The 20,446-nt window shown below is 38.0% G+C and overlaps 1 protein-coding gene across 8 annotated transcripts in view; it reads right to left on the bottom strand.

Annotated features, from left to right (window-relative positions):
* Window positions 1–1,570: 1,570 nt before the first annotated feature.
* The window catches only part of LOC127434092 (disco-interacting protein 2 homolog C), a 160,016-nt gene continuing 141,140 nt past the window's right edge, over window positions 1,571–20,446 (bottom strand). For 4 of the 8 annotated variants that reach the window (XM_051686555.1, XM_051686558.1, XM_051686561.1 and 1 more), the window contains 8 exons: window positions 19,321–19,491; window positions 17,883–17,912; window positions 14,970–15,031; window positions 14,363–14,420; window positions 14,199–14,273; window positions 8,226–8,400; window positions 7,836–7,959; window positions 1,571–4,235 (listed from right to left, as the gene is read on the bottom strand). In XM_051686555.1, the coding sequence (XP_051542515.1) occupies window positions 3,983–4,235; window positions 7,836–7,959; window positions 8,226–8,400; window positions 14,199–14,273; window positions 14,363–14,420; window positions 14,970–15,031; window positions 17,883–17,912; window positions 19,321–19,491 (948 nt within the window). In that variant the 3' untranslated portion in view covers window positions 1,571–3,982. The remainder of the gene's footprint in view (window positions 4,236–7,835; window positions 7,960–8,225; window positions 8,401–14,198; window positions 14,274–14,362; window positions 14,421–14,969; window positions 15,032–17,882; window positions 17,913–19,320; window positions 19,492–20,446) is intronic. The other 4 variants (XM_051686556.1, XM_051686557.1, XM_051686563.1 and 1 more) reach the window with 1 other exon arrangement.

The raw sequence follows: 20,446 nt of genomic DNA, 5'->3' as shown, positions 1-20,446 counted from the left end.
TTTTGCAGTGTGGCAGGGTGCATTATCCTGCTGAAAGAGGCCACTGCCATCAGGGAATACCGTTGCCATGAAGGGGTGTACGTGGTCTGCAATCTTTAGGTAGGTGGTACGTGTCAAAGTAACATCCACATGAAAGCCAGGACCCAAGGTTTCCCAGCAGAACATTGCCCAGAGCATCACACTGCCTCCGCCGGCCTGCCTTCTTCCCATAGTGCATCCTGCTGCCATCGCTTCCCCAGGCCACCTTCTTCCATTGCTCCATGGTCCAGTTCTGATGCTCATGTGCCCATTGTAGGCACTTTCGGCAGTGGACGGGTCATGGGCACTCTGATCGGTCTGCGGCTACACAGTCCCATAAACAGCAAGCTGCGATGCACTGTGTGTTCTGACACCTGTGGGATCAGACCAGACGGGCTAGCCTTCTCTCCCCACACGCATCAATGAGCCTTGGGCGCCCAAAACCCTGTCGCCGGTTCACCGGTTGTCCTTCCTTGGACCACTTTTGGTAGGTACTAACCACTGCATACTGGGAACACCCCACAAGACCTGCCGTTTTGTAGATGCTCTGACCCAGTCGTCTAGCCATCACAATTTGGCCCTTGTCAAAGTCGCTCAGATCCATACGTTTGCCCATTTTGCACATGAAATTCAAGAACTGACTGTTCACTTGCTGCCTAATATATCCCACCCCATTGACAGGTGCCATTGTAATGAGATAATCGATGTTATTCACTTCATCTGTCAGTGGTTTTAATGTTGTGGTTGATCAGTGTGTGTATGTGTATATATATATATATATATATATTGCATAGTAATTGACTGTTACAGACAATGTCAAGTGCTTAACTTGTGCTAAAGCAATATTCTGGGTTTAAAACATGTTAAGCTCAATCGACAGCATTTATTGGCAAAATGTTGATTACCACTAAAAAACAATTCTGCTCATTCCTCCTTTTTAAAAAAAGCAAAAATTTAGATTACAGTGAGGCATTTACTATTTGAAGTGAATGGGGCCAATTTTTTGTGTAGGATTTAAAGACAGAAATGTTATGGATATAATTTTATAAAAGCACTTTAATCAAACATTAATTCTTGTGTTATAAACTTGTGTAATATTTGAGCTGTAAAGTTGTTTTTACGGTCGTTTTTAGGGTTTTCAGTGCTATGTTGTCATGGCAATGAAAAGTTGTAAAATTGGAAATATCTTTACACAGAAAAGTGATTTTATAACACTAAATTCATCTTAACATGAATGTTTGTCTTGTGGCTAAACATTTATGGATTGGCCCCCATTCACTTCCATTGTAAGTGCCTTACTGTAACAGATTTGTGTTTGTTTTTTTGTTTTGTTTTTTGAGAAAAGGACGGATGATTGGAAATAAATTTTGGTGGTAATCAACAATATGCCCAAATGCTGTTAATTGAGCATAACTTGTATTTAACCCAGAATATTCCTTTACACTTAATATATTTAGGTGAAGTACATACTTTAAATGCAAAAATTACACAACCTTTAAATTAAATTTTTGACTGCAATGAATTGGGCTCTTGTAAAATTACCAACCACAAATTACCAATCAAAGCACTTTATTGCACCATATTTTGTGAAGGTAGGCCAAAGCACGCTTCTATAAAAGTGTAATTTAATACTTTTAATCATGTGTACAAAACAATTTCAAACACACCTGCACCATACAAAATAAATTTAGTTTTTTGTCTTTTTTTCTATAACCAACAATATTTACAGACACCATGCAGACTCTCTCACACATGTCCAGATTTAAAAAAAAAAAAAAAAAAAAAAAAAGGGAATTATCTTCACAGGTTGAAAGTTGAGCACATTTTTTTTTTTTTTTTAAATGGGGAAACATTTCTGTTTGTATGGGAATAGCAACACAAAAGCTTCCAAACATTTTAAGACTTCTTTCCTTTATATTTTTTTTAAAACAGAAAAGAAAAAAAAGAGAACTGCGTTGTCACTCTCTGAATGTGTAAACTCCATTCCCATACACAGTATCAATGTCTATTACACCGATTAAAAAAAAAAAAAGGTTGCCTTGAACTGGACCTCAATGAGGCTGATTGCAGTATGATCCCCACCCCTGCATCTTCACCATTATTTTCTGGAAATAATGTGATCATGGAATAAAAGTCTGCCATATTATCTGAACAAAAGAACAGAATAAAATCCAGACTACTCCGTTTGTCATGGCGATTTAATGGATTAACAGCTATATGAAAAGTTCAAAAAGGATGTCCCTTCTAATGCAGCTGGTACAATACAGAAGAATGGCACAATCATATTTTTTTGCATTATTATAGCCAGTTGGTCATGTTTCATGCTTTGCTTAAATTGCATGTGCCAACAGTCTCTTAGCTGTTATTTGTCATGTATTTCCCAAATAAGCCAATTTTAAAAAATGAGCTTAATCCATTCACATGAGCTGACTGGGATAGAAAGTAAAGGGCGAGGCATTTAGGTAAATATTTCACGAAAGTGCCAAAATCTGCTTTACAGTCTGGTACATTTTAAATGAAAACACACACTTTGCTGCTAAAAGCACAAGCTGCACCAAGGTTTCCGTGAGGATATGTAAACTACTGGAAAATAAGAAAATCAGTACTTTGCTAGGGACGTACTGATATTTTACTACTGTTGTCAAAACAACCGGTAAACAAAAAAACACACGTGTAAAAAGCCAGTGTCAATAAATAAAGAATCACTCAAAGTAAACAATAAAAAAACAAGTTTAAAATTCAATCAAAGCAAATAAAAACAACATAAGCAAAGTTGTGATGCAGCTTTGAGAAGTTGTAAAAGCAGATGTAAACAAAATTCCAGGCACATTTTTCGGGTTTGTTTTCACTTGTAAGGGCGTCGCGATTTAGATTTAATTAGAAAAATGAAAGCATTTGTTCGAGCTACACAAAACAAATATTGTTCGTTGCCATTAGTTTACACGCTTTATTTGAAACATACTGGATGTCTGACATCATGTTTTGAAATTCCTATTGATAGTTCGTATCGAACGTGTGGGTAACGATCTGTTCGATCAGTCGATCGGACTGTTATTTCTACAACCATGCAAGTGGAAAGTTTCTGCATTAGAAATGTTTCATTAGTGATTCGTAGATTTATTTGATATATATATATTTATTTGATATATATATATATATATATATATTTAGGTATATTTATATTTTTACATATACTTGATGTGATACTACTCACTCAAGATGATACAATGTTTTATATCAGCAATATTATTTGAGGAAAACATTTCCAAATGTCTTCACTCAGCAATTCTAAAAAGAACAAAATAAATAAGAACTATTATCTGTACATAATTACACAATTATCAACCGACTTTGTGTTTACCTTCAGCTTTGTACAATGATATTAAACATGGAGCAATTGAAAAAGCAGGGGACAATTTTCTTCTTTTTTTTTTTTTTTTGCTTCCTGCTGTTCCGAGAACATTTACAAAGGCTGAAAAACTAAACTGGCAAATTGCTGAAGGACGGCTGCAACGTACATACAAATGTAACAATTCGTCTTTGTACCTTCTTTAAAATGAAAGGACAGAAATGGCGTCCAGAGTTTTTGATATAATGTCTACTTTCAACAAGTTACTCCAAACTGAAATCCTGAAACTTAAAATGCACATTTCGCCACAGTATACAGATATTTAAAAATACCCCTTCGCTCATGTAGGGTGGGATAAAAATGAACAACGTCGCAATACCTCACATGAAAACAACGCAACACGCACACAGGCAAAAGCAGAGGCGATTCTTCTTCCGTTCAGGAAACTGAATCCTTCTGCCAATCAGACTTTCCGTTTGGCTTTGTGATCACGTCTTGGAAATTTTCCTTGTGTTTTTGGGTATTTGCTAAAGGCCGTCTGAACAGCCATGTGCAGTCAGTAAAACACACACACACACAAACATACACCGCAACAAACGCACACATACACTCTTGCTACATGTTATATGCCACATAGATGGGGTCCAGCTGATCGGCCAAAAAGCCGTCCCGCAGGTGCATCCTCTGTTTCTCTCCGCGAGAGTTGATGGGAATGACGCCAATGTCTACAACGACCACCACGCCCACGATTAGGTAGTGCTCCTCCAGAACTGCATTAGTCACTAATGGAACCAGGTCCAATGCTTCCTGTTCCGAACCTTCCAGCTCCACGACCACCACCAACAGGTTAGTCCAGGGAAACACCGCACTGAAACAGACAGATCCATCAATTACAATCTTGACAATCAACTTGTCTAATGCAACTAGCTGTAGTGCGTCAAGTTTCCACCATCAAGCAATTTTTCTGTCCACACCGAAAGGGAAAAAAATCACAGAAAAACACAATTTACATATTTCAAATTTAGAATACAGCTATTAAATAGGATTTTGAACCATTGAGGTTTCACTAAAATAGAAACCAAGCAACCAACAAAATATTGTTGAAAATTATGGAAGGTTAGGTCAAAAACTCTGATGAACATGGAAGAGATTTCTATTAACCCTTCCTTGGACTTATGGGTCAACTTGATCCTTCTGAATTTTTAACACTGATTTACATCAACTTAACTTTAAGCTTCAGCCTGAAACTTTATGACATCCTCCACAGAGGTGATCTGAACCTGTAATTCTTTTTTTTTTTTTTTTCATGTATTTATACACAAAGCTAAAAAAAAAAAAGAAAGTCCTTACATTGTCCATAAGGGTCAAATTGATACTTTAAGTTCATTTTCAAAATCTTATAACACAGGCTCTGTTTGCTCTACTTTTTGTCTTAAATCGCTCGACTAGGTGCCAGCTAACACTAGAAAAACTATTTTTCTCTCTATTGCATTCTATTCCAATATACAGTTCTGAAAGGCAGGGGACGCCCCAACGCAGCTTCAAAAATCTTGTTAAAAAAGCTTCAAAAGCTTGTAATACTCCTCTATTTGCTCGATCTCCCAACTTTTAGTCTTAGATCATTCCACTAGATGGCAGCAAACACTAGAAAAAAATATTTTATTTCTGTCACTTTTTATCACAACATACAGATCTGAAAAGCAGGGGGTGCCCCAATGTGGTTTGAAACTCTGCCCATCCACATCTTTTTTGGGAAGCCCACCCTTTCCCCATGTTTTTTGGAATATCTCGGCCTCTGAATGGACTACAAGTGTGACCTTGGTGTCATTTGAAATCTAAGAACCTTAGGTTTGCAATGATGTATAATATTTTGTATCAATATCATATCAACATTCAGAAACATATTCAAATGATGATTTGTCTATAATACTTTTTTTGCTAAACTGACGTTTGAGACACAACAGTGGATTATTTACCCAGACAAGCTGAAAGACCAGTTAAAATAGACTAATTTTGTAGAAAACAATCTAAGGTAAGAGCTGATATATTGAAATTTTTAGTATGAATGTTCTCATAATAACATTTTGACCTTTTCTACAATTTTATGGTGAGGCTTCTCAAAAAAGACTGGATGTCTATGGGCGGAGTTGGGGTTCCCCCTGCCTTTCAGATCTGTATATTGTGATAGAAAATGATAGAGAAAAAATATATTTTTTCCAGTGTTAGCTGTGACCTACACGAACTATTTAAGACCAAAAGTAGAGAGATAGAGCAAACAGAGCCTTTATTAAAAGGTTTTGAAAGATTTTTTTAAGCTGTGTTGGGGCATCACCTGCCTTTCAGAACTGTATATTGGAATAGAATGTGATAGAGAAAAAACATATTTTTTCTAGTGTTAGATGGCACCTCGTTCCAACTGCGACTTCAGCGGGCAAAGCACAAGACACCCCTACTAGCCAAGCCGGATTGGATGTGACTAAAGGATCCAGAAACTCGCAGCACTCAATCAGCTGGACGACGTGGATGAAGAAGAAAAGCAAATAACATCATCGATCCTGGATTGCGCCAACCATCTATGCCCACCTATCCACCACCAGTCATAACGTGTATCTCAGGCGAGTGCCTGGATTTGGTGCGAGAGCAGATGCGGGTCAAACACGTCAACTTTGAGCAATACCGACAGCTGTGTAGAGAAGTCCGAAAGAAGATGAAGGCCGAACGAGAAGCCTATTGGAATAAGGTAGCAGCCGACCTCGATGAAGCAGTATCCAGCCACAAATATCGAGTCCTGTACAAGACCCTCAAGAGGCTGAGTGGACGAAGCAAATCAACAAATGACAACATAAAGAAGATGGATGGAACCTTCGTAAGCTCACCCAGCAAGCGTCTATGGTGGTGGAAGGAGTACTTCCCAGAGCTCAAATCTTTTCTATTCATCAATTTATGGAGGAAAGAATCCGATGTGGGAAGAGTACCATCATCATCATTATTGACATCAGATCAGCGTTCGACGGCGTCCATTGGCCAGCCCTGTGGAGGACGTTGGATGCTGAATACGTGCCCCAGAAGATCATCCAACTCCTTCAAACATCATATGATGGCTCATCCAGCAGTGTGCGGATCTGCAGCGAACTATCCGAAGAATTTATTGTCCAAACCGGAGTCTGCCAAGGAGATGTCACCTCCCCTCAGCTGTTCAATACAGTGATCGATGCCATCATGAGAAAAGCATTCAAAGATAGACAAGGAGTCCAGTATGACAACAACAACTTCATGACCGATTTGATGTTTGCCGATGACAGTGCCATATTTGCAGACACGAACACCGAGGCCACCGACATCCTCTACGATATCGCCTGGATTATCCAACCGTATGTTCTGAAGATTAATCCAGACAAAACCAAAGTCCTGACAATGGATGGATCGTAGGCCAACGTTCACCTCGATGAAGTCCAATTCGAACAAGTGCAAGAATTAAAATTCTTGGGATCCCTAGTCCAGGAGAGGATAGTGGCACCTGCCGCCGAAGTCCATAGTAGAATCGGTCAGGCAACAGCGGCATTTGCATCGCTCAAGTGGTGCCTATGGAAAAAGAACCGTATCTCCGTCAAGACTAAAATACGTCTTTTCCGGATATTAATCCTGCCAATTTTTCTATATGGCTCTGAAACGTGGACCCTGCTCAAGTCAGACCTAAACAAACTCGAGGCCTTTCAAATGCGATGCCTGCGGCAGATCCTGGGAGTTTCCCTTCGGGACCGACTTCGAAATGAGACCATCCGTACAGGATGTGATAAACAACCGACGATTGAAGAGGCGATTCAATCGAGACGGCTGAGGTGGTTCAGGCACGTCTGCCAAATGAACACCAACCAGATACCATATCAGCTTCTCTGGTGTCAATGACTAATGGATTGGAGGGTGCAAAGATCTGCGCAGAAGACCTGGTACAAGCAAATCAAAGAAGACTTGAAACACAACCCCTATGACACCAAGGCCATCGCCATGGATCGACAAGCATGGAAAGGCATTATGGATGATGTTCGAAGTCTAGCGGCACCCACAGCAGCGTACAGACTCCAGAGGCAACCCTGGCACGTCGCCAGCTAGGGATCAAAGAAGAAGAAAGAAGAGCTGGCACCTAGATGAACGATTTAAGACCAAAAGTAGAGAACAAACAGAGCCTTTAATACAAACTTTTGAATTTGAACATAAAAAAGGTTCAATTTGACCCTTAAGGACAACGTAGGGTCTTGATCGTTAAGATCACGGAAGAGTTAAACAATTTAAAATATCATGAAATGTGAGCATTAATAAATAAGGTACGAAATGAACAGCAACATAATGTGCGTACTTCACAGATACTGTATATTTATTTACTGTAGTCTATTATATCCTTCCATAAAAGCCCCTTGCTAAACTGATAAAAACAAAAAAGGTTCTTGGATTAGAAGTTAAAAGCTCGTACCACTCCATGATGCTCTTGTGGGTGCGTATAACCGAGGTCTCTATGTCGATGGGGTGATACCTCATTCCTCTCAGCTCCATGGCCTCATCCAGAGCACCCACTACATACAGAGCATCATGCCGTTCTGGAAACATGGACAGAAAAAGTTAGCATCATCCTCATACTATGAACAACACTTAGAGGGATAGTTGAACACAAAAGATGTTAGGCAGAATTTTAGCCTCAGTCGCCACTCACTTTCATTGCATCATTTTTGCATACAATGAAAGTGAATGGTGACCGAAGATGTCATTCTGTCTAACATCACCTTTTGTGTTTCAAGGAAGAAAGTCAAACGTGTTTTGAACAACATGAGGGTGAGTAATTGACAGAATTTTGCTGCAATCTCACCTCCGCTTGCATCTGTTAGCTCGGTCCTTCGAAGGAAGCCCAGGTAACCAGTACGCGCCCACACGGTCTGCGTATCCCCGAAGCTCAAGTGCGAGTTGAAATGATCAGACTGCAGGGCTTCGTCTCCATACACCGTGAAATAACCACTGCCGTTGTGAGCGCAGTGAACCCAGATCTACAGCGACACAAAAAAACAGTGATGTGATCACACACCACAAGCCAAAACGCTCAAATCCATTTTTTTTTTTTTTTTTTTTTTTTTTTTAATAGAGAGACTGTTCACATGACCTTTTAAATGTGGCCCATAACTGACACTGGTCTACCTCTGCATTTGTATGTATTATTTTGTATATTTATACATATTATATATAAATGTGAAAATATTTTTAATGAAATATATAAATAATAAAAAGAGAATATAAATAAATTCTATTTTGTTAAATTATATATATTTGAAGGAATAGTTCACCCAAAAGTGAAAATTCACTCATTCACTTAACCTGATGATGTGTCGGACTGTCTTTCTTCAGCAGAACACAAATTAAGATTTTTTTTAAATGTTGAAGCTCTGTAGGTCCTTATAATGTAAGTAACGGGTGCCATCAGGCCGCTGGCTATTTGAAGGCCCAAAAGGCATATTTAGGCAGCATAAATGTAATCCACACGACTCCAGTTGATCAATTAATGTCTTCTGAAGCAAATCGATAGATTGGTGTAAGAAACAAATCAATAATTAAAATGTTTTTAACTTTAAATCGTTGCTTCCAGCCAGCGCTTGGATGCTGTTTGAAATGAATTAACTCGCATGACTTTCGTTCCACTGTTGTATACAAAGCGCACGCTTCCAACTTCTTGTGTGAATGCGTCACTGCGCTTACATCACTGATGCGTCGACTGCTGGCAGGAAGCAATTTTTAAAGTTAATTAAGTTTTAATTACCAATTTGTTTCATACATCAACCTATCGATTTGCTTCAAAAGACATTAAATGATCGACTGGAGTCGTGTGGATTACTTTTATTAATCAATCAAATCAATCAGACTTTATTTGTATAGCACTTTTCACAAAAACAGAATGTAACACAAAGTGCTTTACACATAAAAATACCAATTCCCCACCCCACCATCAACACAAAGCATTAAACAATATTATAAATAAAATGTTATAAATAAAGAGACAATAAAAATAGGGAGTAAGGAACTGGGAGGTAAAACTCAATTAAAAGCCAGACTAAAAAGGAAGGTCTTAAGTTTGGTTTTAAAAATATCAACATTCTCTGCTGCCTTCAGGTCATCAGGAAGGCTGTTCCACAGACTTGGGCCATAATAATAAAAGCATGCCTCACTGTTGGTTTTTGTCCTGACTTTGGGTATCATTAAAAGGCCACTACCTGAAGACCTGAGGGTTCTAGAAGATTCATAGGATAGTAGCAAATCTGATAAATAGGTGGAACCAAGCCCTTTAAGAGTTTTATAAACCAATAGAAGGATCTTAAAATCAATGCTGAAGGAGACAGAATTGGTGTAATATGTGCTCTCTTTCTGGTCTTCGTCAACACACGTGCAGCTGAATTTTGAAGCAGTTGAAGTTGAGATATATTCTTCTTGGGGAGACCAGAAAGCAGAGCATTACAGTAGTCAATCCTGCAGGTAATAAAAGCATGCAGTAGTGTCTCTGTATTGGCTAGAGAGAGAAACGGTCACACTATGGCAATATTCTTCAGATGATAAAATGCATTCTTAGTTATGTTTCTAATGTGAGGCTCAAAACGGAGATCTGAGTCAACGATGACTCCCAGGTTTTTCACTTGTTGACATGGATTTAAAGCCAGTGCTTGCAGTTTCTCTGAAAATATTTTTCTGAAAATTTTCAGCCATCCATGATTTGATATCTAGAATACAGTTAAAAAGAGCATCGATTGGCCCTGGGTCATTAGGAGACACAGCAATGTAAAGCTGTGTAACATCAGCATAACTGTGGAAATTAATGTCGTGCTTCCTAATGACTTTTCCAAGTGGCAACATATAAAAGTTAAAAAGTGTAGGACCAAAAATTGAACCTTGAGGAACCTCACAATTCATTTTATAGATTTTAGATGAACAGTCATCCATGCTTATATGAAATCCTCTATCGGTAAAATAAGATTTGAACCAATTAAAAACTGTACCATAGATGCCAGTCAATCTGTGTAATCTGTCTAGAATAATTGAGTGGCCTACCATATCAAAGGCTGCGTTCAAGTATAGTAGTACTAAAACCAAGGGGTTTTTCATATCCATATTGGTCCTGAGGTCGTTTACATCCTTTACTAATGCTGTCTCTGTACTATGATTGGTCCGAAAACCAGATTGATATTTTTCAAAAATATTATAAGAGTTCAAAAAATGACTTAACTGATTAAAAACAAGCTTCTCTAAAATTTTACTTAAAAATGGTAGATTGGACACTGGTCTGTAATTATTAAGGATTGTGGCATCTAAATTGTTTTTCTTCAGAAGGGGTTTAACTATAGCGGTCTTAAGAACAGTAGAGAAGACACCCATCTGAAGAGAATAATTTACAATGTTAAGTAAATCTTCTTTAAAAAATCTAAAAAGTGTTTTAATAAAGGATGTGGGAATGGGATCTAAAAAGCAAGTTGCTGGTTTTAGTTGGGAGATAACTTTACCAAGCATCTCAGCATCAACCAGGACAAATTTCTCTAGTTTTTCCTCATGTGTAGACAAGGATTCTGGGATGTTAAGATTTATACGCTGACATTGAGATAATAATCACTAATAGTGTCTATTTTACTTCTGAAGTGGGCTGCAAATTCTTCACATTTAGAGTTGGTCGACATACAGCTGGACTTCATAAAAACAGGATTATTTAAACAGTCAACAGTTGAGAAAAGGATCTTGGGATTGTTACGGTTGTCAGTAATCAATTTTGAGAAGTAAGCTTGCCTTGCATGTTTAATTGCCTTATTGTAATTGGTCAACTGTATGTGGAAAATGTGTTAAATGACTGTCAAAATCTTCTTTTTTTATGCTGCCTAAATATGCCTTTTGGACCGTCAAATAGCCAGCAGCCTAATGGCACCCGTTTAATTACATTATTAGGACCTACAGAGCTTCAACATTTTTCTATAAATCTTAATTTGTGTTCTGCTGAAGAAAGACAGTCATACACATCAGCAGAGTAAGTGAATAATGAGAGAATTTTCACTTTTGGGTGAACTATTCCTTTAATAATAAAAGGCACTCTAAATAATGAGGTCCATCACTGCGCCAATGGCCATTTTCACTGTCCACCGCACAATTTTTATAAATGTTGTGTTAGATTGATTTATAAAACGGATCGTTCCAGTACTGGATGCTGATTGGTCAATAACTCTATGACCTCTTCACAGAGCATCTATATGTATCACAGCACAGCACCCATAGCTAACTGTTATTTTTGTTGCTTTGCAACATTCTGTTTACTATCAGGGACTATTGGTGTTTTCACGTCATGTCGGAATTACCGTAAATACGAAATTCCGACTTGCAAAAAGCATTCAATTCTTTGTAGAACTCGTAATTACAAGTTGTAATCTCAGAATTCTATGAAAGCTCTGACTTGACAGTCATGACGTCATGTGAAAAGAACCAATATAACAGCAGCATCCTCAACAGTTAAAGGTAGTGAACATCTTATGCCATCGTTAGCTGGAACGTTTTCTTTGTTCTTAAACATTTTGCAACAACATATTGAGGTGAATTAATGAAATACTGTAGTGATAAATATTCTGCTGTTATTAACAACAAAGACGTTTTGGCGTTATGAGTGAAGTCATAACTTCCGAGTTCCCAGGACGTGAATGGCTCTGAGTAGAACCTCTGCGTTGTCATCTTGTAATTACAGTAATGCAAACACGACGTGAACACAGCATAAAAAATTAAAAAAACATTTTAATAAATGATTGTCCCTTATATTTTTATTGTGTGGTATCTGTTTTATAGACACTGATTTCATCCTTTAGCATTTGTTGGAATTCAGGATTTTGCAAAAGGGATACATTAAAGCGCTAACTATATGATTTATTTTTCTCTGTATGTGGCAACATCTCTAAACACACCAGGGCGTGATCTGAGACTAAAATGTTTCCAATTGAGCAATCAACAACAGATGAAATGAGGGACTATTCTATAAATCTATTCTAGAGTAAATCCTGTGGACTGAAGAATAAAATTTATAGTCCTTACCAGATGGGTTCAAAAGTCTCCAAATACAGTTGTGCTCAAAAGTTTGCATACTCTTGGAGAATTGGTAATATATGTACCATTTTTAAAGAAAACATGAGTGAGCAGGCAAAACACATTTCTTTTATTTCTTATGGGATTCATATTCAACTGTAGGTTATAACAGAATGGCACAATCATAAAACAAAACATGGCAACAAAGAAAAAAATGAAATGACCCCTGTTCAAAAGTCTGCATACCCTTAGTTCTTAATACTGTGTATTGCCCCCTTTAGCATCAATGACAGCATGCAGTCTTTTGTAATAGTTGTCTATGAGGCCCCAAATTCTTACAGGTGGTATAGCTGCCCATTCATCTTGGCAAAATGCCTCCAGGTCATGCAAAGTCTTTGGTCGTTTTGCATGAACCGCATGTCTGAGATCTCCCCAGAGTGGCTCGATGATATTAAGGTCAGGAGACTGTGATGACCACTCCAGAACCTTCACCTTTTTCTGATGTAACCACTGGAGGGTCAACTCGGCCTTGTGCTTAGGGTCATGTCGTGCTGGAAAGTCCAAGAGCGTCCCATGCGCAGTTTTCGTGCAGAAGAATGCAAATTGTCTGCCAGTATTTTCTGATAACATGCTGCATTCATCTTGCCATCAATTTTCACAAGATTCCCCGTGCCTTTAGAGCTCTCACACCCCCAAAACATCAGTGAGCCACCATCATGCTTCACAGTGGGGATGGTATTCTTTTCACTATAGGCCTTGTTGACCCCTCTCCAAACATGATTGTGACCATAAAGCTCTATTTTGGTCTTGTCACTCCAAATTACAGTGTGCCAGAAGCTACGAGGCATGTTAAGGTGTTGTCGGGCATATTGTAACCATGCTTTTTTGTGGCATTGGTGCAGTAAAGGCTTCTTTCTGGCAACTCAACCATGCAGCTCATTTTTGTTCAAGTATCGTCGTATTGTGCTCCTTGAAACAGCCACACCGTCTTTTTCCAGAGCAGCCTGTATTTCTCCTGAGGTTACCTGTGGGTTTTTCTTTGTATCCCGAACAATTCTTCTGGCAGTTGTGGCTGAAATCTTTCTTGGTCTACCTGGCCTAGGCTTGGTATCAAGAGATCCCCGAATTTTCCACTTCTTAATAAGTGATTGAACAGTACTGACTGGCATTTTCAAGGCTTTGGATATCTTTTTATATCCTTTTCCATTTTTATAAAGTTCCATTACCTTGTTACGCAGGTCTTTTGACAGTTCTTTTCTGCTCCCCATTGCTCAGTATCTAGCCTGCTCACTGCATCCACGTGAGAGCTAACAAACTCATTGACTATTTATACACAGACACTAATTGCAATTTAAAAAGCCACAGGTGTGGGAAATTAACCTTTAATTGCCATTTAAACCTGTGTGTGTCACCTTGTGTGTCTGTAACATGGCCAAACATTCAAGGGTATGTAAACTTTTGATCAGGGCCTTTTGGGTGATTTCTGTTACCATTATGATTTAAAAAGGAGCCAAACAACTATGTGATAATAAATGGCTTCATATGATCACTATCCTTAAATAAAAGAGGAGAATGCATTTTTGCATGATCAGTCATATTTTCAAAATCAATGCCAAAATTTCACAATTTCTGCCAGGGTATGCAAACTTTTGAGCACAACTGTATCTGTAAGACCAAGATTTTTACACATCCTGTGTAGCGAATATTGAGTTGAATTAAAATTATGTAATTATGTGAGAAGAAATAAATCGCTCACCTCCCCTAGATGGGAGTCTCCCAGTGGTCCCTTGGTTTCAGGATTGGCGATGATGATTCGAACTCCAGGTAAAATCTGGTAAAGGATAAAATTCAGATGCACAACTTTACTCATGCGGTCAGATGAACCTAAAGCAACTGAAATATTTGTAAAGAGAAAGGTACCTTTCCAGACTCCATGAGGGGGAGACTATGTGGAGATCCTCGTTCAACTAGCCGCACTCTGAGGAAAAACAAGAAGACTGTTGATTATCCTTCAATTATGAGCTCATAAACAATCATAAAAATGGCATTTTGTTAAACAGATATCCTGATACTTCTGAATAAATAAAGTTAGATTACGGAATGAGCTAGAACAAAAGAGTTCTGCTGTTTGGATATGATTTTGAAAAATAAAAGCAAACATTGTGACAGACATTTTTATTTGTGTCTTGGTGGCGGGCCACAGTAAGGCGGTCCAATTTTGTAACACTGGCATTATCCAACAGAATTTAGTGTCACTCACGTATAGACAACAGAGGAAAGCGTCAGACACACATATTCATAAATAAACCATCACAAACATTTACATTAATAAAAGTGTTAGCACCCCTTTAAATCAGTTACAAAATGTATAGACAGCCTTGTCAACAGACAAATGCATTTGAATAATTTTAAGTGACTTTTGTTTGACCATCACTACAATCATGTGTCATTTCCATTATCAATAATAGTTGTTTTGCACAATTCTTCACTTTTATGCCTGAATGAAGATTACCGCAAAACATCTCACCTGTCGTGCCGGAGAGCTCTCATGTCCACATACACAGTAGTCGGGTCTGGCCCTGATGTCCCCTGAAAGGCATACCACACAACAGTTGAATAGAATCTACACAATAATATACAGTAGTTGTTTACTGAAAACTAGCATTGTGTGATTTCTCTAGAGGGAGGTAAGACTGATCAGTTTCCTCTGAGACAGCCTGCTTCAGCTGTTAAATAGTTAGAAGTACAGCCTACAGAACAGACATCTAAAAATGCTGAAAAAGACGATGGGTTTGAGGAAAAAGGGAGAGCCAAGCAGCAAACTGCAGCAGAAACGGCCCAAAATTTAAACCATCACCCTGAAAGGCACACTGTTATAAATTATGCCATAAACAGAGCAGTTTTAGACAGCAGAGCAAAAAATAGGACTTGTTTATGAAGCTGGAATGAGAAATGCGTGGGTGTTTGAGAGGAAGACAAAAAAAGGGCTATGAACAAAGGCTGACAGACCCTCCAGAGATCAGAATATTTCCTTGTCATGAAAGTGCCCCAGTATTGCAGTATCTTTTGATAATTGACACAAAGTATGCTCCATCCCAAAGCTTAATCTGGCCAAAAACCACCCACAAGGGGCTGTTCACACCGAAAGCACCTTTGCATCTAAAAAAGCTATATGGAGTACAACAAACAGAACAGAATAAAAAAAAAAAAGAATGCATCCCCCCATTAACTCACCCTCATGCCATCCCAGACGTGTATGATTTTCTTTCATCTGCAGAACACAAATGATGATTTTTAGAATAACATTTAGTCTGTACATCCATACAATGCAAGTGAATGTGTGCCAACATTTTGACGTTCCAAAAAGCACATAAAGGCATCATAAAAGTATTCCATATGACTCCAGTGGTTTAATCCATATCCTCAGAAGTGATATAATAGGTGTGGGTGAGAAAGAGATCAATATTTAAGTACTATTTTGCTAGAAATTCTTCTCCCTGCCCATTAGGGGGTGGTATGCATGAAGAATGTGAATCACCAAAAACACAAGAAGATGAAAGTGATCTGTTCCTCACCCACACCTATCATATTGCTTCAGAAGACATTAATTTAATCTCTGTAGTTTTATGGATTACTTTTATGCTGACCTATGTGATTTTTGGAGCTTCAAAATTTTGGTACCTATTCACTCGCATTGTATGGACCAAATGAGCAGAGAAATTCTTCTAAAAATCTACAATTGAGTTCAGCAGAAGAAAGAAAGTCATACACATTTGGGATGGCATGAGGGTGAGTAAATGATGGGAGAATTTTCATTTTTGGGTGTACTATTCCTTCAAAGAGCTTGTTTTGTTTTAAGTGCCATTTAAAGGTGCTGTAAATGATTTAAGCCGTTCTGGAACTTCAACGAGACTGAGCCGTTGAATTAGATACGCCCCCTCTTTTCAAAACCCCACCCTCCAAAGATAACGTTGTACTGTTGAGATCGTCACCTCGCATATATCTCAGCATTCTCAGAACACTTACTGCAGTGATATCTTTCAGGGAGAAGGAGCATTTTCTGCATACAATTCCATAAAAATAAAAAAACTAATTCAAAAAATAACACAGCAGACTTTACTAACTGTTGACTGAAAAATTAGTGGAAAATGTATTAAAAACTTATAAGAATTTCTGTCTTTCCAAAAGTAATAAGTACTGGTTATTTCATAGACAAAAATAAAGCGGAATACAGTCCATAGCTCTACTCGTGGATGTCCAGTTTATTTGCAACTTAGTTCTTCAAACAAAACTTAGTCAACGTTGACACTAATATGTTCTCTTTAGAAAATGCATTTGTTTTATTTACGCATCACATGCACAAAAGAATTGATTTGCACTGACTGTCATTATGACACACTGAGAAGGCCCAGCTCCATCTGAACGAGGAGATTTCAAAACTCAATCATGTTCATAAGGAAGAACAAGGCACTGGAGCATGCAACAAAACAAACTCCAGATGAAAGGTTCCAGCAGAGGTCTCCCTGTGTCTTGAGCACAACAACTGGCCCTTCTGACAAACACTCGGTCCTTACAGACACTTTTCAGATCAATGACTCATGCAGTGCTGGGGTCTGTGATATTTTTTGTGTAGGCCCTCATGTTCCTAACAAAGCCCTCTGTGTTTGTGATGTCACTGCAAAACAATGTGGCAGATGAAGGATGAGAACCATGATGCCACCTAATGGCGATGATCATAGAGCTCTATTCTACAGGAATGCCACTAATGACTATGGCACTGCAGCTGCATAATAACACCAAACTCTTGACCCTGATGTAAGTGCAGGTGAGCTGCAATCTCATTCCAATGTGGGTTGGATCTTACAGCAATGTAGTAAGATCACAATAAGGGCGTCTCCTGGATTGTGTAACAGACAGAGACTGTCTGTGGCCCCCTTTACTCCAGGAATTAAATGGATAGTTTGCCCCGAAATTAAAAATTCTGTAATCACTTACTTACCCTCAGGTTGTTCCAGACCCATATGACTTTCTTTCTTAGGTGGAACTTTCATTGACATTCACTTTCATTGTATAAAAAAAAGATAAACTGAAAGTGAATGATGATCTCCTTTTGTGTTCACCAAAAACACATGTTCTTAGTAGGAATAAATGGGGCATGTTCAAAAATGGGCTTCATTTGAGTCCATGAAACTATCCCTTTAGGTCAGATAAGCTATTAGTCTGATGAATTAGTCCCATTGATTCGGATGGGTGCTTTTAATAATCTCACCGACCAATCAAGTCATTCGTGGTCATTCGCTTCTACTACATTAGCAAAAGCCACACACTGAAAAAATCAAGAGCTCAGACACCCAGAGGCCAGCAGCTGAAGGGGTAAAGCTACAATCTGACCCATTCCACACCCAGAGCCAGATCACGGGGAGTGTTTGGACTTCCCTACCTGATCTGCAAGCTTCCCGAGCCTGTGGGGCTACAACAGCCAGAGAGCAGATGGGAGACAGGGCAGTGAGGAAAGAGGGATCAGGGGTAAAGAGTTGTGGGTATGACAAAGGAAAAGAGCAAACATAAAACACAAAGGTTGGAAATGAAAACCATGAGGGCAAAAGAAACAAAAACAACATGCAGAGTGTCAAATTTATAATACCAGATTAGGGAAATATGTGGTAGTTTATTTATAGAGTATTCTGATTTCTTCTAATAAGGGCTTTCAATCAATTCTTTAAAAAAAAAAATCAAATTACTTGCATGATATGCAGATAAATTAATTGAATTAAAGCGATTAATCACATATATTAATATTTGCTGAAAAAGACTCCAAAATAATGATAATTCAAAATACAAGTCAAAATAATAAATGTTTTAATTATTAAATAAATGTAATAATCAGGATAATTCATTGGTAGGATTATTACTTATGTAATATATGTACAGTCAGGGGGTGATTAACTGCATACATTTTTTAAGACATTATTTTTTCTTATAATTAATTATGCTCATTTTTAAACACATTTTTTTAAATATAATTAATCCCACTAATTGAACACATTAAACTGACAACCATACTTCTAATATCTTCTTAGGATGTGAAAAACTTGAAAAAGCTTTTTGACAGACAGTCTCCATTTCTGCTCATCCCACAACCGAGAGGTTATTCTGAGAATCTTATGATATAATGATCTTTAGGCAGCACACCATATAATTCATATCTTTAGTATGTAACTATAGAAATGTCTGTAATATGAATGAGTGCTGTGGTGCTTTTAACTTGGGAACAAAAGAATGTTCAAAACGTTTCTTGAAAGCAGTTGAGCAGACGTTTTAACTGCTCTTCAATGCTAAATTACTCTGACAGGGTGTTCAGAACTGACAAGAAGCAGAGAGCTCTTGTATTGTATTTTGTGATAATGACCGGTTGACTGTACATTATCCTGCTACGGATATTTACCCAATAATTAAATAAATGGAAATGAAAGGTTGATTTGATTTAATATTATTATGTTACAGTTTGTGAGAATAAAGACACTGCAGAGTGATCCGAGACATCAAACTAGCACTGCTGTCAGAAATTGAGGTCCATTATCCAGTTTTTACATCTCGCATCTAATATGCTACAGATATTTATACTACTTATGGTGACCTGATTTGACCTCAACTAATCACCTCAGGATATCCATTAATGCTCTAGAAAGCTACTCTCCCACACAACTAAAGGGACAGTGAATTCCTCTCTGCAAACTCTGAATACTAATATCGGTTTGTGCATCCTGTAAAACAAGGCTGGGATTGGGATTACAGTCCAATCTCTGCCTCGCGTCCAGTCCGTGGCAGATTAAGATGGCACGCTTTCCATGGCCACACTCACAGTGCCCGCAACTAACCTGCAGGCAGATGGCAAGGTTGACTCTACATCCAAAGGAAGTGCTGACAGCTCGAGGGTGGAGACCCAGGTCTTTAAAGAGTTTAGAGAAGGACTGGGTGAGGGCTATCCTGGGCCTTTCCTCGGCGACAACCACACAAGTCCTTACACGGGACAGGTCAAGTCCACGGGACTGAAGGATGGAGAAAAAAAGAGAGAGAGAAGCAGGGTGATACAAAGAAGAACACTGTCAACCAAAAAGGATATGGAGCAGCAGTTCAGCCTTTAAATTTTGTCAAGTGAAGCTAAAACATTTAGCATGAAATGTTATACTTTCCTTATTCTTAATGGCCGCCTACAATTTTTAACAGTATTTTTTATTTATCCAACATCCTTAAGACAAAAGTTAATAGACTGCAAATTATATTTTTAATTACAATTAAATTATAAAGAACATAAAATAAAGTTACTAAATATTAAAAATAAATAAAATATAAAATACAAAAAATTCATACTAAAATCATAAAATTAAAAGGTATAAAAACGAACAAAAAAATTAATAAAATTAAAATTCACAGTAGCTTTATATAGAAGTAGAATATAACCATTACACAACAACCTTTACATATTATCTTCACATACAGTATGAACACCTCTTTAGAATTTTATTTAGCTATTTGGTGGGGGGCATTTCACAAGTGAAGAGGTTAGCTAATTATAACAGGTGATTTACATATAGAAGTCTTAAAAGGTACAGTTGCAAGCCGTTTTCCAGCCTGTTTAATTCTAAGAATCAGAGAGAGGGGAGAAAATGCTGAAGTTTTTGGTGCAATAAGGTTTTAAACTGCTAGGACTAACATTTCAAGACTTCAGAAAAATAAAAAAAAAAAGAAAGAAATAATTGGGACTCATTATTCCTTCTCATTGATTGTCATGATGTTAATAAACTGTCCACTGCTCCACACTGCAGTTGGTAACTATGGCAGTCTCAACAACTAAATCAGAGTAAATAAAACACAATTTTACAAGACAGGCTCGCCAGGAGGCATGGGTGGCCTTTCCTTCACTAACTCATCCCAGACGTTAATTACACGCAGTCACACCTCCTGAACACAGCACACAACACAAACACACACACGAGACCACCA

The sequence above is a fragment of the Myxocyprinus asiaticus genome, chromosome 44, assembly GCF_019703515.2.
Source record: "Myxocyprinus asiaticus isolate MX2 ecotype Aquarium Trade chromosome 44, UBuf_Myxa_2, whole genome shotgun sequence".
In the NCBI taxonomy this organism is placed as follows: domain Eukaryota; kingdom Metazoa; phylum Chordata; class Actinopteri; order Cypriniformes; family Catostomidae; genus Myxocyprinus; species Myxocyprinus asiaticus.
Note: the sequence above shows the minus strand (reverse complement) of the source record. Positions and strands in the feature narration are given on the sequence as shown.